The sequence below is a fragment of the Anoplophora glabripennis genome, unplaced genomic scaffold, assembly GCF_000390285.2.
Source record: "Anoplophora glabripennis isolate ALB-LARVAE unplaced genomic scaffold, Agla_2.0 scaffold1789, whole genome shotgun sequence".
NCBI lineage: Eukaryota > Metazoa > Arthropoda > Insecta > Coleoptera > Cerambycidae > Anoplophora > Anoplophora glabripennis.
The window spans coordinates 2,886-19,162 of NW_019418245.1; the positions used below are offsets into that span (position 1 = coordinate 2,886).

Below are 16,277 nucleotides of genomic sequence, written 5' to 3' on the forward strand. Positions count from 1 at the left end.
CGTATCCGAATAATCGAATGATTCTATATGACCACTCGAGATATCTCGAGAGATTTTCATAATCGATATAATCGATAATTTTCATTCGAGTAGTCCCATCACTATTGATAAGGCGTTCCGAAATTTTCAATGGTTACGATTTCCGAATCGCGGCGATACGAACTTACGAACGGATGAAAGAGGACGAGACATTTAATTTTAAGGGAAATTTTTTAGTGTAAAAAAAAACATTTTATTTGATAAAACAAATAATGTACAAGTAGTCAGTAATGTCAGTATAGTCTTCTATGTGACGTCAGCTGCAATTAGTTACGATTTTTTTGAACATAATGCATGTGTTTCTTTGGAAACAACTTTAAAAATATTTCCACGGAAAAACATTTCCAACTCGAGATAAAATAATAATAAAATACTTATTTTCGTTCGTCGAGACTAATTCACTAACAAAAAATTGTATCGCTTATTTCGAAATATATTACAATTTATCTATGCTGTTAATCTGTAATGTAACGTTCATTGTAGAAGTGGATGTAGATAATTAAAATTAAAACAATGAGAGTGAAAGAGAAAGTAAATAGTTCAAAAATGTCGTAGGTTATAGTAGGTTAAGATAAAAAAATGTAATATATAGGAGTGATATAATCCTGCAGCATTTTTATAGAATGTACCATGATGGGTCAAATAGTTTTAAAAGTTAAACACGTAATATTTTTTGTTATATTTATTGTTATAGGTAAGTTAAATGATAACAACTTTTTTAGGTTATGTAAGTAAATTATTTGTATTGTAGTATTATTTGTGGCTTTTAAATATTTACATGGAGCCGGTATACAGACATACAATAAATATAAAAAGTCATTACAAGAAAATAAAGAACTAAAATTTCCTGAGGATGTTAGGCAAGCTACTTTCTTATTAAATGAGGCATATAAAAGAATTGAAAGTCTTGAAGAGAAAATAGTATTGCTGGAGACCAGAGTACCTAAAACTTATCCAGATGTGCATTTTTTAAATTATCTTTCTAGGAAACGAATTTTGGTATGTATAATATTAAGTAAAAATGAAGATAAAATAAATGTTATTTTAGGTAACAGGTGGTGCTGGTTTTGTAGGTTCTCATTTAGTGGACAAGTTAATGGCACAAGGTCATGAAGTGATTGTTGTTGATAATTTTTATACGGGTAGAAAAAGTAATGTACTACACTGGATAGGTCATGATAATTTTGAACTTATCCACCATGATATAGTTAATCCCATATATATCGAAGTAGATGAAATATATCATCTTGCAAGTCCAGCTAGCCCTCCTCATTATATGCATAATCCTGTAAAAACTATAAAAACAAATACGCTTGGAACAATAAATGTACTAGGTAAAAAGTATTATTAACTATTAAGTACTAACATGTCATTTATTAGGCTACCTCTTAAGTTGCCATATGCCCCACATTAGCGCGAATATTCTGATTTTTGTAGAGACTTACAGGTATAATACAATGTATGAATGTTCTTGTCCATTCAGAAACCGAGATGTTGTAGACATTTCTTATTTTATTTGGATGTGTTTGACTGCAAACATACACGACATATGTATATTTAATTTTATTTATATAGGGTGTAAATTTTAATGGAGGTAATATTTATACGGAGGCTACCTTTGACCTTTAGAAACACGCGTTATAAGTTTGTTTTCTATCATTCCGTCCTGAAAACATATTTTTTTTTAAATCTTTTTTTTAGTAATTTTCATATCCCACCACTGGACAAGCTAGTATGACCTCAAACAATGAAGCGCATTAGTCATAGCGCATGCACACTTGAGAACTGCGGTAGGTGTTGTCAAATCTCAATTTAAAGGAAAGATTGTTAAAAAGTAAATTTTATTAAAAAGAAAATTTCCATACCACCCGCCATGAAGTAAATGCTCTTTGGCTCCCTACTTTTAGAGAATGGTTGTTTGACACGAGTCCTAGCAGGATCCTCTTTCACAGCATTTAAAATTTCTGATTTTCACACTGAGTTTGTTCATAACCAACACTTGCGTATTGTCATTCAAAAATTTTGTAACCTCTTAAATGTTGAACCAATCTTACAAGCATTTTCTTATTCAGTACTTATATGTCGGGATAATCTATCTGATATTGTCTTCATTGCTACTGACAAAAAATGGGCTCTAACTTAATCAGCTTTTCTTGATTTTTATACATGCATTTTCATATCACACAAAAACTTGAAAACAAAAATACACTGTAGCATTACTATACACTGAAATAATTAACTTTATAAGGTTATACACAAACTGAAACAACAGTATAACAAAATGAAACGGTAATGACATATTTGGCGAATCCTGTTTCAACGAATTAAAGTGGCAGTTTGGTTTTTACCCGTTTACGATCCCGTTATATCATACCAGGTGTGAAGACAACTGGCACTTACGACTTTTCAAAAATGTGTATATTGGAGTTTAACAGCAGTGGAGGTTAACCTCCATTGCCCTTCGCAAGCGTTCAGACTGGAATCGGATTCTGCCTAAATTTAAACTGATTACGAAATAATTTTGTTGCTGTTTTGTTTACTTTTGATCAATTTAATATGTCTATCACCGATTGACTGCTGAAGGGGCTTTAACTTTCCTAAATGTCTATCTTTATGTAGTGGTAGCAGTATAGTTCAGCTAAACTAAATACACTGGTTAAAAAAAAAATAGTAACAGGTAATTGTGAAAAACTATTTTTTTTAAAATATTTCATATGAATCAGATTAGTTTTTTATTAATTTTTTTATTATAAATATTTCTTAATACGGCAAAAATAATTATTGTAAAACATAAATTTTTAAAAACAATAGAATGTTTTTTTAATGTTTGTCATTTGATCGACACTCATTTAAGAAAAATATGGTGACTTTCCAGTCATTTTAAAACGGGAACAACTGGCAATGCTGACAGTGCATTGATATAATTTCCACCCTAATCCTGGGGGAATAAGAATTATAGTGCAGTTTAATACTAGTTGTAACTTTATTATTTATTTGATTAAAAAAAAAGAATTTTCAGAAGATTCATATATTTATGGGAACACATACTATTATCCCAAAAAAATTGATCCTCCCACAAAGTTACACCCTGTATATGTATATTAAAATAATTTAAAACAAAAACAAAAAATACTTATTTCATACTAGTCTCACAGATGACATATCAGTATCTATTATACAACAATGGTATGTCAGTTCTTAAGTGTTAAAAATGAGGTAGTATTGTAATTTTAGATGTTTTTCATAGTCTTTATGTAATATGTTCGCACAAATCATGGTATGGAAATATAAATAACAAAACACCCTTCAGTAATTATGTAGAAGAATGGCACAGTTGCAGATCATTTTAATGTTTGCCGTACACTCTAGTGTTGATGTCCTGAATAAGATTTTGAAGTTGTTTTGATGCAGTTAAACACAATTGTTATGAACCTAAGCTTAGCTAATCCTTCAGATCTTATATAGTCTTATTATAATTCTTCTTATCCCAGCCCAACTTATCCTATTCTATCCTTATCTAAGTTAATTTTTGATATTGTATAGATTTAGATACTGATAATTTTTGATAACACACCTTAATACTTTTTTATGAAAATATATAAAATATCATTTCCTGAACCATCACATAATTTAAATATAAATGTATCTTTTCTCAGAAGATATGTGATTGAAGGTAGCTTAGATTAGTTTATGTTTAAACATAGTTCTATAACACAACTTCAGATTTGGATTCTTGTTGAAAATATCTCTCGTGGAAGATAGTTTGGGTCCCCTTGAACATGTTTCTATTCTTTGACCGGAATTGACCCTGCCTAGAGTGGTTTATGATGGATTTGCTGTTTATTTTCTTTCTCTAAAATACATCTTTCCAAAGAAAAATGAATTTGAATTTATGTTTTATAAAACTTTTTTGCAAATAGATTAACAGCTCCTATTGAAAGGATACAGGGACATATTGTATGTTGTTCTAAATTGTAACAAAACTTTAGTCAAAGCATGCTTTAATAAAAGTTCAATTGATTACAATACCTCGAAATATTCGGCCCTTGGGAGCTGATACAATGCAGTCTACTATTTTTATAGTTTTTTTTTTAATTATGAATAAAAAAGTTTCAATAAAAACTATTCGAAATAGCTATTTTAAAAAAAAATTTATTTCACGTTACAAAATTATCAGTAAATAAATAATAATAATAATCTTTATTGTCGTTATCAAGTACCAATACAAAAGTATAAATGGTGTAGGACTGGTCAATAGAACATATCTAAAAACATACATATACATTACATTTACATTTTACAAATTAATCAAATCAAAGCAATTACATTTTACATTACATTTGCAAATCACATAACATTTTAAAACCTTAAATATTCTTCTACGCTATAAAATGAATACTTCAATAAAAATCCAATCAAAACTTTCTCAAAATGATGTGTGTTTAGTGAATTTTTTATATAGCTAGGAAGTTTGTTATACAATTTAATGCAATTATAAATTTGGCATGATTTATAAAAAACCAAACCATGTTGAGGAATGACTAATGCATCACAATTTTTTGTGTTGTAATTATGTTTAAAATTATTATTTGCAAATAATGAAAAATTATGTTTAACAAATACAAGAAATTCATATATATAAATACATGGTACGGTAAGTAATGACCCCGCACTTTTTATATGGAAAAGTGGTTTCAGTCGGGAGGTCTAATTTTTGGTGGAAAAGGTAGTTCTCAACATCCTGAACAAAAAAGCTAATGGGCACAAAAAAATCTACCGTCAGGATTTTGCGCTACGGCGCATACAAGGTCGGCACCTGGGTTTTCAGGAGTCCNAATCTTTACTGTCCTTATCAAGTACCAATACAAATGTATAAATGGTGTAGGACTAGTCAATAAAACATATCTAAGAACATCTATAATAACATTTACATTTTACAAATCACTCACATCAAATCAATTACATTTTACATTACATTTACAAATCACATAACATTTTAAAACCTTAAATATTCATCTACAGTATAAAATGAATGCTTCAATAAAAATCCAATCAAAACCTTCTCAAAATGACGTGTGTTTAGTAAATTCTTTATATAGCCAGGAAGTTTATTATAAAATTTAATGCCATTATAAATTGGGCATGATTTATAAAAAGACAAACCATGTTGAAGAATGACCAATGCATCACAATTTCTTGTGTTGTAATTATGATTATGAAAATTATTATTTGCAAATAATGAAAAATTATGTTTAACAAATACAAGATTTGCATATATCATTAAATAAATTTCTAGATGAATGATATTTATTTACTGGGGCTATACTCCTTACTATCCTCTTTTGTAATCGAAAAACATTCAACATTTGAGACGAAGATTCCCAAAATAATATACTGTATTTTAATCTAGAATAAAAATGAGCGTAATAATGTGACAATAAAATTTTGAGGTACCCCGTATTCTAAACTTAATTTTTCAGATCTACACTTATTTATTTCTACAATTTGACTTCTGTCTGAAAGATACGAAGAGAACCACTCATAAACCTTGCCCCTTAATCCGTATGAAAAGAGTTTGTCGAGCAATAAGTCATGATTTACAAGATCAAATGCTTTGCTCAAATCTAGGAAAAAACCAACACATTTATTTTTTGCATTCAAATTTTTATGCAAACATGTCAAAAAGTTAATTATTGCAGATTTAGTCGATTTACCTTTTTGAAAACCAAACTGACTTGATATATCATGTTTTGAAAGAAACCTGACAATTTTATCAAAGATCACTCTCTCTCTCTAAAATTTTAGATAATGTCGATAACAAAAAGATCGGTCGATAGTTATCAATTTTACTCACCACTCCCTTTTTATAAAAGTAGGTTCATTTTTTAGGTCTTGCTAGAAGGTTAAATGCTAAGGTGTTAATTGCCAGCACATCAGAAGTGTATGGAGATCCAGGTATTCATCCTCAGCCAGAATCCTACTGGGGTTATGTTAATCCAATAGGTAAGTGTAAAAACAATTATTATAATAAAGTTTGCAAACTCTTCGCAGCACAAGTGTTAGAGGTGTTTCAATATCTCATGAGCCGCGAAATGCGTGAAAGGCGTGGCGCATGGCGTATCCGCATAATTCTTCTAATAAGCACGTTGTGAAAACATTGACTCAGAACTAGACCATGTGCATCATTACAAGTAGAAATGAACTAAGACGCTCGGGCATCAATAAAGTCAACTGGCGAACATTCATTATATATATTTTTATTGTTTAAATTAAAATAATAAAGAATAGGGCATTTTATTATGATATTTGTAATCGGATCAAAGGCTTGTTTACGCTACGAGAGCTCGAGAGAGACTGTGAATAATAAGTGTAATGTTTTTAGGACGTAGAATAATTTAGGCGACGGTCGGAATTATGTTCCTGCGCATATGAAGGTCAAAGCTCATAAGATTTTGAAACACCTCTACATACTATACTATCACACCATGACAAAACCTAATTCTAGTTGCTATATTAAGAATTATTATCAGTATTCTAAATTATTGTATAAAGGTTTTTATCCTAAATGTGACATTCAACATGCATTAAAATCATTTTTGTCTGTTTTTATTTTAAAAAGTGTGGAATATTTATAAGTTATAAGATTGAGCGATTTGAATTACTAGGCTTTAGAAATCTAAATACATAAACTTTATTTGAAAAACAATGTCAGTCAGATTGCATCTAAAATACTCTGGTTGAGAGCTGTGCACCAATATCATCAAGTAATATGTTTTCAAAACAATTTTGAAACCATTATCTGAAATTATTTATTTGTGACAATTTTAGTTTTTCCTCAATTTATTTCGGTATTTTGCCACTTGTGAAAAAGATATATTAAAAATTCAATTAAAGAAACCCCTTCAGTCAAGGGTTACTTTTATAAACTAACCAAAACTGTCACTGAAAAAAGCAGACAAATAAAAACTAAAAAATATACATAGGACAAATATACTAAATCACTCGCTTAAGTAAGTTTTGGAAATCAATCTGTTTTATTTTCAGAACTGAGAATAACGTTTTTAATTGGTTTTGACACTTTAAAATCATCCGGGTACTTAAATAATATACGGATTCTTAGCAGGTAACAAGTAATTAGCTGGTAAGTGGGTGCCTTATGAGTAACTGGTATGTGAGTCCTTAACGAATAATGGGTAATTAGCGGGTAAAAGGTAAATAGGTACTAGATACTAGAAGTTAGTACGGATATTAAAATTAACGAGTATTGATATCCCTGGTTTAATTATACATCAAAATTAAAATAGAAAATTCTTTCTTAAGGCCTTTTTCACTCTTCTATTTGAATATGAAATCAGATTTTTAAAATCATATTCCCTTGTTCAGCAACCATCATTAGATTCATTAATTTTTTTAAATACAAAACTATAAATATTTTTGCATCATAGATTCTCCATTTTCTTCCCAGTCCAATAAGTAATATGTTACTTGTAATGATGTTTTGCACTGCTAAACTCAAGTTCAGTGTTAGTTTTTTTAGATTTTTATTTTTAAAATTTCAGTTGTAACTTTTTTACATGAAAAAAACGGTTGAAATATCAGGACTATTTTATTCAAGCATTGTTATTATTACATAGGTAACATTTATCGAGTAAAGTATTACTTATCACTTTATTTTAGCTTTTATATATTTTTAAGTTTGTACAAAACATTATGTTGAAATTAAGTTAAATAGTAAGGTTTATCCAAATTTAGCTATACTCGGCGGCCGAAATTATAAAGAGTGACTAATACATAATATTACCATAATGCATATAAAATATAAAATGATTTCTATACGGCTCAATATTATTTATCTTTGTGCCACTCGCCATGCACATCGGTAGAATCTATAATCGTGTATAGACTGAGACACTGAACGTCGATCTATATTTTATCTCTGTCTTTTGCACTTGGTAGGGAATAGGGAAATGTTTTTTTAGTGGGTGTAAACGGACTTGATTTGCCCGACCTGAGAAACGTCATAACATAAGCGTAGACGAGGGGTCTAACTCCATGGCTATAATAAATTTATAAATTAAAAAAACACAACTGGAATGTTTTAAAATGCTGTAATAATTAAAATTGATCAAAGTGCCGGTTATAGCAAACCGTAAAAAATATTAGATGTTATGTTTTATTATGTTTTTTCAATATTTACTATATCTTGTTGCCTTTTACGCAGACACGCCAATGGATTTTCGTTCCCGGCACGCTTCATCCCCCTTACTAGTCCAAGTGCTAGCGATGAATCACTATCTATAATTTTGGCCGTTGAGTATAGTTTAGTGTTTTAATTAAGAGAATCATATAAGTCTGGCATTTTCATTCACGTCCAAATCATATATTTGTTAAAGGGAAAGAAATTTCACTATTGACAGTCATGAGAAAGTCCTTACTTTCACGTCTAGAATTTTTTTTTAATCTGACAAAAATGTTTTTCCTCGTTTTTAAGTGTTGGCAGAAAGCCCTCTTTGAGCTTCTTATAAGTGTGGGGCGAGGCCTTCTTTTAGGTTATTGAACTAACGCAGACAGTTGACTAATACACGGCTTGCAGCTAACTGCTCTGAAGTGCGACTGACAACTGACCGACTTGACTCTTGCCAATATCCTTAGCAAGGAAAATGATCTCGGATGGGACGGGGTGAGCGGGACTATCACTCTTAACCCACGCCATCTCTGTAGGCCTGTACACCTCGTAGTGGCAGACCCTTTCCCTGTCGTCCTGGACCGCTGATGCTGGGCCCCCCTGGCTAGGGCCGTTTCTTCTGGCGCTCTTTCTTCGCCCGCTAGTCTGTGTAAACTGTGTGGGAGTTTCGCCTCGTTAAGGTAGGTCCTTTCCCCGTCATCCCGGACCGCCAACACGGTCGGTTTCGGGACCTCCTCTTGTCCTGGCTGGCATGGCGCAAATATATGGGCTTCTTCTGGTACTATTCTTACTTCGCACGGCTCCTTGGGGGATGCCTGCCTCAACGTTTTCCACAGATGGATAGGGGCCCTTCCGCCTTCGCTCGCAGCTTCCTACCTCTGAGGAAGGACTCCACCACTTTAACCAGTCCAACAGGATAGCCAATGTCGGAACATCTTTGCCAGAAACCCATCGTGCCAGACACTGTCGAAGGCCTTGGCAACGTCTCGGTTGTTGAAACCTGCGGACAGATGTTCTATTAACTTGAGAATCTGCTGCTCCGTTGAATGTCCGCTGCGGTAGGCAAACTGCTCGTCGGGGATAACTCAAGCAGTCTTGTCAGGATAATCCTCTCTGTTACCTTGCTCATCATTGGCAGGAGACTGATGGGCAGCAAAAGTTAGATTCTTACCTGGTTTCGGGAAGATGACGTCGGCTTCACAATCTCAGGATGGTGTTGACGATGTTGAGGAGCACTATAATTCTCTTTGAAGGAGCATTCTGAGTATTCGATTTCCGATCTGGATATCCGGGCGCCTTGCGGGGGTTAAGGCGCCACAGGATATCCCTCACCTCGGGTGTCGCCGGCCTGATGTAGTCCCTATCGGGTTGGCATCGGTTCGCCGCACGCGTCGTTCCACCGCGGCAGCGTGGTTTTCATTGTTGAGAAGGGTTTCCCTACACTCTAACTCAAGGCTGTCGGCAAATGCAAATTTCTTTTCATACCTGGTATAGGCGATCCCATTCTTTCCGTGAATCGGGAGGCGTCGGCTTTCAGGTGGTACTTAGCACCTGTTCCATTGTCCACAGTCTGCGGGGTTCAGTTACTCCAGGTATCGCTGCCACGAGTCCTGATAGTGCTCCTCTAGAGCCGCTTTTACCCTCTGGCTCAGCTAGTTTAACATGTGCTTATCCCGGAGGTGTGGCATCCTCATGGTTGTTCTTTGCACCGCACGCCCTTCCCTGTTTAGGTCCTGCAACATAAGAGGTAACTCACCTGCATAGTTTGCTATCCTCCTTTCCATCGTATCCATGGTGCTGGCTTCCAAGGCGATGTGGATATCTGTCTCAAGGCTCACGATAGCCGCCTCAAGGTCCGTAACGTCACGGATGACGGGAATGGATGCGCAAATTTGTTGCATTTCTGCGCGAAATCGGCCTCAGTCAGTCCACCTCAGTCAAAAATTGCAGAGCATTCTGCCACTTGTGGTGGTAGTCCTGCAATGGTTACTCAGGCAATTTCACGTTAAAGTCCCCGATGGCTACAGTTTATGGCCACTTCTCCAGAACCGCGCGCAGGACATGATCGGTGAGCGGGAGATGAGGGGGCTGATCACCACGATGATGTCTCTGTACGCATCAGGAACTCTACTTCACAGGTGGTATGGAAACGAGTGTAAAGAATTTTGTCGATGTGCTTACAAATTGCACTTACTTTTAAGCATATGCATAAATATTCTTGTAATATTATCGTTAGAAGTATCTGCCACAAGGGGATTGTATTGGTATGAATAACTTGAGAACGGCGAATCTTAGGGAAAAAATTCAAGTTACCTTTTTTACGTATTTTGTGCATTAGGATATAAATCCATTACAATAACTTGTAAAAAATGCAGTGGCGTAGGTTTTTTTTATAAAAAAGGGGATGACCCCTATCCATTTGTACACCATTGGTTGAACCTTTGGAACTCATATTTTAGGCAATGCAAGGTTTACTGTCATACATTATCAGTACGAAATTTTATTCAGATTGGTTCTTGAGATATAAACAAAAAATCGATTTTTTTTTTTTATAACTTCAACAGCCTGTATCTCTAAAACGGAGCCGTTCCAGACCTATGTTTATAAGGCAAACACCTATTATTTTAAAGAGATCTATCTGCCCTCGAAGTTTCCTGCATAAAATTCGGATCACCCTGTCGTATAGCATGAACATCCAACACAATTACCCTGACTTCCCGACTATTCACAAACACATCTGCTCAACTCCGATGCTCGCTAGGAACTGAGATAGCTCAGTGACTGAGCCTCAGTCTAATGAATATTGACTGCGGCCAGAGGCAGAGTCTGGAGTCGCTTTTATAGGCTGGCATGTGGTAGACGTAGGCCACCCCCACCACAAGTGCTGCACGCCAATTGTTGAATGCAGCAAACTGGCTGTTTTTATAACAAAATTTCAAGTGAAATTTAAAAAATTAGATAATTGTAACAAGACTTTAAATTTTTCTTTGTTTTGTTTATTTGAACAAAACTTTATTTAAAACATAAGAATTGCTACTAGTAATTGAACCTCCAAAGTGTAATGTAAATTTTCATTTGTTTGTATTTATAATCCAGCTATATCATAATAAAATAAAATATTTTATATTAAATGTTTATTCATTTTATTAATAGTGTACAATTTGTAGGTCCTAGGGCATGTTACGATGAGGGGAAAAGAGTGTCTGAAACATTAACTTATGCATATGCTAAACAAGAAAATATGCAAGTAAGAGTAGCTAGAATTTTTAACACTTATGGTCCTCGGATGCATATGAATGATGGTAGAGTAGTGTCTAACTTTATTTTACAAGCACTTCAGGATGATGTCATAACTGTAAGTAGTCACTTTGCTATTTTTTTTATCTCGATGAGTGTGCAAGGTATTACAAAAAAGTAGGTCAACAGGGCAGCTGGAGAAAATTGAATTGGTCATATTTTGATAATGAAGTATTTGATCCATACCGGTTTTTGGGGAATGATTTTTATGCTCACAAAGAAAACTTTCACGATGAAAGAATTTCAAATGGAATTTCATAATAAGAAATTAAAATAGGAGTTGCCGACTCTGATATCTCAAAGAGGGTTGTAACAGATAGATGCAAACAGTTGTTTTTTATTTAATTTTTGTCAAAATTAATTTTTTTAAATAGCTATTTATACAGGGTGTCCGGAAATTCATGCAACAAAATTTGGCCACAGATTCTTAAGACAAATTTAGGAGACCCGTATTTTTTATTTTTGCCAAGTGGCCCCCTCTTTCGGAGTTACAGCCCCCTGAAGTCCGCCCCTAAGAATAATCTTTTTTATATCTCAGAACCCTGTTGTACGAGAATCACTAAATTTGGTACACAGGGGTTTTATGACATGTGGAATCTGATGGTGCCACATTTTTTGGCGGGGAACCCTCTTAAGACAACTTTTCGTGGGCCCCCTCGTCTGGAGCCAAAAAAATTTGGTCGCATATTTAAGTTTCTTAAAAATTATCAGTACACTAGAAAGGCATTAAATTTAGAAACTTTTTGTCTCTTTATACTTTTTTTCATAAAACGCAATGTTTTCGAGAAAAACGTCAAAATGTGATCGAATGCGTATCGTGATTCACCATTTTCCTCAAAAACATTGCGTTTTACAAAACAAATATAAAGAGACAAAAAAGCTTCTAAATTCAATTGCTTTCTAGCTAACTAATAATTTTTAAAAAAATCTAATTTACGACCAAATTTTTCTGGTTCTGGGCAAGAGGGCCCACGAAAGTGTCTTAAGGGGGTTTCTCGACAAAAAGCGTAGTACTGTGAGATTCCACATGTCATAAAACCCCTGTGTACCAAATTTAGTGATTCTCATACATGGTTTTGAGATATAAAAAAGACTTCTTAGGGGCAGATTTCAGGGGGCTGTAACTCCGAAAGAGGGGGCCAGTTGGCAAAAAGAAAAAATATGAGTCTTCTAAATTTGTCTTAAGAATCTATGACCAAATTTTGTTGCATGAATTTCGAAACACCCTGTATTTATCAATTGATTACGAAAAAAAATGTTTGGCAAATATGTGCAACCATTTTCAGTATCAGGGTTGACAATCCCTAATTTAATTTTTTTTTATTAACCAAACGATCTCACTGAAAGTTTAGAAAAACTATCTATTTTAGTTTTCTAAACTTTTTCTACTTTTCATTTTAGTTACTTCGACAGTTTTAAATTAAAAATCAAAAAAGTTCATAAAACAAAAACAGACAGTTTTTAGCAATTGCAATTTGGTTTTCAATACAGTCTTAGTGCTTCAATATTTTTCAGCTAAAAATATACAAAAAGTGTGCTAGCATGATTTCAAAGAAATATCTGAAAAAAACCAGCCCTTTTATAAAAATCTGAATTAAGTAACACCGTAACACAAAATTTTGACACCACTGCGGTGTGAATTATTTTTTGTAACACCCTGTATGCGCATTAGTATTTATAGCATTAGTATTTATACATATTACATATACTTATAAAAGTAGATGACTGTGTTATCTTTTTATTACAAAATTTGTTTTGTATAAATTATAATTATTTTATTATATTAATCTCTACAATATAGCCACAGTTGAATGTACATTTTTATTTTTTATTTTATGAGATTTCTTAATAAAAAAATTGCTTGTCTTTGAAATTAGGGTACCAAGAAGAATTTTTAAGTTTGTTTTTAAGTATGTACAGTCTTTAGGAAATTAAGAAATCTGAAAATCCTTAGAAATGAAACTACATGTCCTTTTTTTGTGTAACATGGAAACTACTGTTAAATAAAGTTGTTCAGAATTAAATTATCAGTTTGTCCTAGCGTACTTTATTCTGAAATTTAAAAAAAAAGAAATTGTTAGGTAAAATGAATTGTATCGTGACATCATTGATGCCTATTTTATTTTGATCAGTTTTTTATTTCTTTAAAGAAGTCTTTGTTATTTTTTTCAGTCGATAAACAAATCTAATATGTTATTAGTTTATAACGTTATAACTTTTATTCTTCAAAGAAAATACTGTCAGGTTTAAATTTCTCACAATTAGTGATTTCCAAAAATTGATAGATATTACATTTCTTTTTGGTTTTCTAGATATTGATCTATTGATTAATTTATTGCATATCATTTTTTTCCTTGTTTTCATTTACTAGCAGTTACTGGCATTGTCATGTTCTTTAAGCAAAATGTTTATGAGTATATTTTAGTAGTTTTGTGTTGTTGCACGCTGAAGGAGTCGCATTATTTGTATTTGATATGAGTTTGAAAATTTGTTCAGAGAAAAAAAAACATTTTTACTCTATTCTGCTGTAGGTTTACTTTTGTTTTGCTTACTTACAAATCAGTAACTGATATTTAAATCATATTTGTTAAAAGTTACAGAATATTACGTAACTTCTATTAAATCATTCTCATTCAAAAACTCCCTTTAATGTCTTAAAGAAATATGTTTATGTAAATTTTTATTCTGTAAATTTGCAGGTATATGGATCTGGTGAACAAACTAGATCTTTTCAGTATGTATCAGATTTAGTAGAGGGCCTTGTTGCGCTTATGAATTCTAATTATTCACAACCAGTAAACTTGGGTAATCCAGTGGAGCGTACAATAAATGGTAAAAATATGGTTTTATAAAATAACACTGAAAATTAAAGGTATATATTTCAGAATTTGCTACTATTATTAAAACACTTGTTGGTGGGCACAATAACATTGTTCATGTGAGTGAAGTAGAAGATGACCCTCAAAGGCGACGACCAGATATAACAAGAGCAAAAAAGTATTTAAACTGGGAGCCAAAAGTTGAACTTAATGTTGGACTTCAGAAGACTGTTGAATATTTTAGACAAGAATTAAAACGATTCCAACACACTCCTAGAAATAAATTCATTATTGATAAACATCCCTGACGAGAATATTTTTTTAATGTTATATGGCTGTTACAATTGTAAAAATGCACTTATTGTTATGTCTAATTTAAGTCTTATAAAATAGATCATGTTACGATTTTTTGTATTTCAAAATTATTTTAAAAACAATTACCTATTTGCCCACAATATTAAATGTATGAAAACCGAGTTTTAATAGTTAAGTCAGTTGTTGATGTTTTTATTCAAATTTTTGAGATTGGTTTCAATAAATAAATATAAAAATTTTTAAATTATACCTATTATAAAAGTGTAGCACCTCTTTTTTTCCGAAAATTAAAAATCAGGTACATAAGATATTTGTCGAGATAATATTTAAATAATTTTTTTTTGCTATGTTTTTAACTTGAGGCCATATCATTTCAGTCAGATGTACGATGAATGCACTGCCAATGTCTTTTCCTAGGATGTCAAATGCGGTTAATTCCAAGAAAGTGATGCAGGGGTCTTCCCACTTACTTTCTCATTGACATTTCCTTTAAACCTATCAAACATTTTAAATCCGTATCAGCCCAAAGTGGAGAACAATAGAGTTCGATTTGGCATAATTATTTTTTTATGTTGGTAGGTGGTCTGCTGTGCAAAGAATTTATGTGAAAGCATTTTCTTTTTGTTTCTCAAAGTAAAATTGCATTGTTCTAGGGATATGGTCGTAACAGTGTCCACGCGACATTTAAAAAATATGCACAACTGCTCATCAAATTTTCATATTTTTTGTTTCTTCAGTACTGGACAAAAAATGTCTTGTTTTTTTTTGGTGGAGGTTTAGATTTGGAAGAAAGACAAAACATATTTCGATCGTCTTCGAAACAAATGTGTTAAGTGCATATTTTAGGCAAAACAAGACCATAACTTTATTTGGTAAGGCCAATTCAACATTTTAATAACAGCAAATATTTTACATATCTTAAATTTAGAGGCTACTACCGACATTAAACGATTGTGGTAACTACCTACCTACTGGCAACAGCGGCTGGTGAAAGTTGAAGTGGTCATATATTTTTATAAAACAGCATGGGACATATATCGGTTTTTTTTAGATGATTTCTAGACTCATAAAGAGAACTTTCGTGATGAAAAAATTGCCATCCCTAAGATCTCAAAAAGGGTTTTATGTGCAATTTCTTTTTCATGATCAACAGGGGATATACAGGGTTCATAGTTCAAAATTAATATAGAATTCCCTGACTTTTCCAGGTTTTCCCCTACTTATAAAATAAAATTCGTCACTTGCAGGTCATTTTTACATACTACACTTTTTCTAGAATGGACTCCATAATCTTTTTTGTACCCAAAGAACCTCTTATGAATGTTTCAAAATCACAAATGATTTTCTTTTTCAAAAACCCAGAGCCGGTTTTTACAAAATTTCCAGTCGCAAACATTAAATTCCCTGATTTTCGTGATACTTTTAAAATTCCCCGACTATTCCATGTTTTTTATGAAGAATAATGAATTNAAATTAAAATAATAAAGAATAGGGCATTTTATTATGATATTTGTAATCGGATCAAAGGCTTGTTTACGCTACGAGAGCTCGAGAGAGACTGTGAATAATAAGTGTAATGTTTTTAGGACGTAGAATAATTTAGGCGACGGTCGGAATTATGT

The 16,277-nt window shown here is 32.6% G+C and overlaps 1 protein-coding gene across 1 annotated transcript; it reads left to right on the forward strand.

The window, feature by feature from the left end:
* Window positions 1–511: 511 nt before the first annotated feature.
* LOC108916260 (UDP-glucuronic acid decarboxylase 1) lies at window positions 512–14,750 on the forward strand. Its single transcript, XM_018722469.2, has 7 exons — window positions 512–733; window positions 791–1,038; window positions 1,088–1,373; window positions 5,929–6,042; window positions 11,392–11,579; window positions 14,221–14,353; window positions 14,407–14,750. The coding sequence occupies exons 1-7, from the start codon at window positions 670–672 to the stop codon at window positions 14,646–14,648; spliced, it is 1,275 nt and encodes a 424-aa protein (XP_018577985.1). The 5' UTR covers window positions 512–669; the 3' UTR covers window positions 14,649–14,750.
* The last annotated feature ends 1,527 nt before the right edge of the window (window positions 14,751–16,277 follow it).

What these genes read in the sequence shown, in the direction of transcription:
- LOC108916260 (XM_018722469.2), top strand. Translation starts at nt 670, where the DNA reads ATGATGGGTCAAATAGTTTTAAAAGTTAAACACGTAATATTTTTTGTT. An exon ending in TTTCTAGGAAACGAATTTTG is followed by an intron (nt 1,039 to 1,087) that starts GTATGTATAATA and finishes ATGTTATTTTAG; the next exon opens with GTAACAGGTGGTGCTGGTTT. An exon ending in TTCAGGATGATGTCATAACT is followed by an intron (nt 11,580 to 14,220) that starts GTAAGTAGTCAC and finishes GTAAATTTGCAG; the next exon opens with GTATATGGATCTGGTGAACA.